General features: G+C 42.9%; 1 protein-coding gene across 1 annotated transcript in view; it reads right to left on the reverse strand.

The window, feature by feature from the left end:
- The window catches only part of KDM4B (lysine (K)-specific demethylase 4B), a gene marked incomplete at its 5' end in the record, with an annotated part of 35,053 nt that extends 31,452 nt beyond the window's left edge, over window positions 1-3,601 (reverse strand). Inside the window, one exon of the mRNA XM_009085147.1 lies at window positions 3,405-3,601. Coding sequence (XP_009083395.1) covers window positions 3,405-3,601 — 197 coding nt within the window. The remainder of the gene's footprint in view (window positions 1-3,404) is intronic.
- Window positions 3,602-4,597: the final 996 nt, after the last annotated feature.

Below are 4,597 nucleotides of genomic sequence, written 5' to 3' on the forward strand. Positions count from 1 at the left end.
TCTGGACCTGGTGCTGGAGGATCTGGTTTAGGAGTTCCAGCAGTGTCTGGTTAATGGTTGGACTGAATGATCTTCAATGTCTCCTCCAACCCTGATGATCCTATGACTCTCTGATCTGTGCTTTATCAGCACTGGTGTAGCCACAAATCCCAGTAACTCCATCCCAGCCAGACCCAGTACAATGTTTTTACAGGATCTATCAAACAGCTCCTTGAGTTTTGGGTTGAAGTCTAATAATCTCCTTTTTTTTTCCCAAAGAAACTGTTTTTAAAACTTGCCATTTCACCCCATTTTTGGCATGCAGACACTTCCCTTTGTTGAAAGCAGCATTTTCCATATGGCCTTACATCCACCATGGTGTGACAAACCAACAAAACACAACCACAAACCTAGAAAAGCTGAAATGCAGCTCCTCAGAGCCCAGAAATTCAGTTGCTAATTAGATTTGGAGCACAACAGAGTTAAGAGCCCTTAATCAGGTAACTGACAAAGAAGGGAGGGAAAAAAAAAAAAGCCACCTGAGATGAATGAGGAATAGAAAGGGAAGTTGATCCATATGCACAGTGTTTCTAATTGCCAGACTCTCAGCATATGGTGTGTCCCTCCAAGTAGAGATGTTCCCTTCACACCTGCACACCAGTCATTAGCAGCAACACAGAGCTCAACCCACAAGGATCAGCTTTGCTTTTCACCCATATTCCAAGCACACATCACCTTTCCTTTGGAGGGAAGAGTAAGGTGGAAGGAGAAAATAAAGGTGTAAGACTTTGCCATTGCAGCTGGAACTTCCCAGAGTTGAAGAAAGCCTCGGAGCAGAGTTAGGTGCTACAAGGTGAGTTTGGTGTTTTATTCCTGTGGTGTGGAAATGCCAAGTAAAAATTACAGCACAAAGCTTTAGACTTCTCCAGGAGATTTTAAAAAAAAAAAAAAAAAAATGTTTTTGCAGTGTTCTCCTCACTCTGGAGTTGTGGGGAAAAGAAGAGAGGCAGAAAGCACAGCATTTAAAGAAACTTCTTCCAGAGCAACAGGCTGAAGGCTGAACCCTTCCAGAAGTGAAGCTGTTCCATGTCTGATGGAATTCACAGACCAGAAATAGGTTGCTCTGGACTGGACTGAAATAAATAGTCTCTTGCTGAAGCCATAAAGTAAACAAAGTTGAGTTTTTTTTCAAGGTAACTAAGCCTGCCTGACCTTAGAGAAAAAATAACACATCTCTGTAGAGTTTAAAAGCTCCATTTTCCAAGAGAGCTGACAAAAAAGCAGCATTTGTACTCTTTGAAGAACAGAGCACAAAGTGACTTAAATTAAGTAGCTACAACTGTGAAGAGGTTTGGGCAGAGGTGAATCCCATTCCTCCATCCTGCTGAGAGAAGTCAAGCTTCAAGTAAAATGATGTCTTGGAAAGACTTAAGCACAGGAGAGAGAGAGTACTGCTAAGGAGTATTGAACAGCTTCAAAACTGCTTCAGGATAATGCTGAAATAATCTAGGAAACACTGAAGAGATAAGGGAAAAAATGTACCTGGATCTTTTGCAATAGGCTCAGGATGAGAGAGAAGATTCTGTGCTGAGTAATAAGCTCAAAGAGGGAAAATAATCCTTGGTGTTCATACAGTACCTTACACCATGAAGTGTATATATATATATATGTGTATTTATCAGTAATCCTTAACAGCCACAGGCAAAGAGATTCCCAGTTCCCAGATGGGGAAGAAAGATCCAGGGATCCACTGGAGTTTAGAGAGCACAAATGGCAAGTCCTGACTCTGAGAGGACACAGTTTTTCCTGAAGCTCAGTAGAGAAGGAATGGTTGAAAGCATTTCAGGACTAGAAGCTCTGGAGTGGAGCAAATGTTGCAGAGGTCAGACAAATGCCACATGCCTTATTTTTGTGTCTGTTGGAGCATGGATTTCATGGGGAACACACTTTCCTACTGCAGCATTTGTGAATTAATGGACAACACAGTTCATGCAGGAAAGGCAGGACACAAGACACAGTGCAAACTCCTGGAAGACAAAGCCCAGTGACAGAAACACTCTTACTGGTATGTTTTCTTTTCCTTTGATGAATGCCTAAATAAATCAGCTATCACCTAATTAAGAGGTTTTTAAACTGCTGCTCAGTCTCTATCAAAGATGGCCCCAAAAGCCTAAAATCTATTGAAGTCTTCTTTCCTGGAATTCCAAGAAGTGATAACTGAAATTATCAGCAGAACATTAGAGCTGGATGAAGCAACTTCAGAGCCTGCCAAGCCTCACCCAGAAACTCAACAGCTCCTAGATGAGAGCAGAAGGAAAAGAGGGGTGTGCTGCACTGCAAGTGCTCTGGGAAACAGGAGTGGGAATGATGGAGGCTGTGGGAGCATAAGGAAGGGCAGACACATTCCCTCTGAGAGCAAAGCCCTGGGATAGCTCAATTTCCTACAACACAGGATCTCCTCCTTCAAGCTGGAGGAGGAAGGAAGTTCTCCCATCAGCAGCAAAATGTCCTAACCACTCCTGCCCAATTCCACTTGCTGAGCCAGCAGCAAGATTTTACTCCCTCCCTGCTCTGGTGCCCAGTGACTTTTATCCACAACCAGTTCCCACCACACATCACTGCTAGAGGAACTCAAGAATGACACACCAGAGCAGGCACAAGACAGCTGAGGTTCTCCAATGATGCAAGAGGAGACCTTGGAAAACTACACAAATCCAAGATGAAGCCTGAGAGAAACCTCAATGCCCAAAGATTTCCTGTGTGCTTCCAAGGAAGCTGACATGGAAAAAAAACTCACTGAAAAAAAATCCAAAAACCAATTCCAGAGTTACTGTTTTAAGCAACTTGACAGGGAAAAAGAATGAAGTGATTGAAGTTGATGAGGGAAGTCACATACCGGTGTTTGCTGTCCTCTTCCTCATCTCCTATCCTATAAAGCAAGATTCCAACAGGAAAAGGTTAGCATGCCAAATTTCCAATTCAAGCATGCTGTAACACACAAAAACCACAGACTTGTAGAAAATTAATACAGAGATCAAAGGAAGCACAGAGAGGCATGCAGAAAATCCCTTTTGCAACTGATGGGGCTTTATTTATTTTATTTTTTTTGCTTCCTGTTTTCTGATAAGTGAAGCTCAAAATGTTTACCACAGATTTTTTTTTTTGTCTTCCAGGATAAGAGATGAGATGTGAGGGGGCACACGGTGTCCTACTTTGGCAAACATGTGCTTTTCTAACATGAAAAAGAACCAGAACAATGAGAGACACATTAAGCAAGACAAATTACATGAGGAATTGTATAAAAAAGAACAAAGAGGGGGAAAAAAAAAGAGTTTGAACGACCTCAAACTAAGAATTCCAGCATTTAAAATCTTAGCAATTAAAATGAAACACAGTGCTCAGACACAGCTGGTTTTTCTCTTTACCTGCGAAGCAATTTCGCTTTCAGCTCTGCCTTAGTCTCGTTCCAAGCATCCAGTTCTGGGCTGGTCAGAGCTGTGGGTTTCATGTGATCCAGGACAGCAATGTCTCTTCCTTGTTTCCACAAATCATAACGTTCTGGTTGTAGAACCCTCACAAACACATCCATGGAGATCTTCACCATGTCTTTACGGCACGTGCACTGCAAGAGACACCCAACAGATCAGAGGGACAGCTCTTCTTCCCCTCAAAGCTCAGTTTGGCTTTCTCCTGAGGGAAATTTACACTCTCCCCCACGTTGGCTGCAAGGCCTGGGGAGGGATACTAGAGTGAGAAGCATATTGAGGTGGAATGTGGATGTTCCAGTTCCATGGAAAGTATCAATTCTACCTGTTCCCAGGGAGGTGGTGGATTCACCATCCCTGGAGGTTTTTTACATGAGACTGGATGTGGCACTTAGTGCCATGGGCTAGTGACCACAGTAGGGTTGGACTCAATGATCTTTGAGGTCTCTTCCAACCAGGTTGATTCTAGGATTCTACGATTCTTGGAAACCCCAGAGGCAGCACAAGTTGCCACACTCTCTGAGGGTACTTGAAGACTCTTTTTCTCAAGTATTTCTTTCTCCCACCAAGCAGTTAAACCCTTCTGGTGACTGACACCCAATACACTGCTCATCTCCTGTCCTGCAGTCATTACACAGCAATGACTTTGTCTCATCTAGGCCAGGCCCAAGCCTGACCTCAAACCCACGTTCCCTCTATTAGCCAAGCTCTTTTTCAGGCTGAAAAGACATTATTGATATCACTTCATCACTGAAAAGAAAAAAACAAAAAAGCCTTAAAGGAACAAAAGACTAACCTAGAGAACAGGGTAGTTAAACTTCTTAATACATCATGACATGGCACATCAATCCTGAGCCAGAGCTGAGAAATAAAAAAGCTACAACAATAACTACAACCTGCATCTGAACACGTGTGCCTAAGTGGGAGAAAATGTGCATTTTTCACTTCAATTGGCATAAGCTCATTAAAACTAGCTTGGAATTACCTCCTTGCCACGGCACAAACCTACACAGAGGTTACTCACAGGTGGTTTTCCTTGGCTATATCCATTTGCTGTGATGAAGCACAGAATGAACAGAGTGTAGCAAGGGGATGCTCAGCCTGGACACTGACATCATTCTGAAAGAGCTTTA

Source organism: Acanthisitta chloris, unplaced genomic scaffold (assembly GCF_000695815.1).
Source record: "Acanthisitta chloris isolate BGI_N310 unplaced genomic scaffold, ASM69581v1 scaffold642, whole genome shotgun sequence".
Taxonomy (NCBI): domain Eukaryota; kingdom Metazoa; phylum Chordata; class Aves; order Passeriformes; family Acanthisittidae; genus Acanthisitta; species Acanthisitta chloris.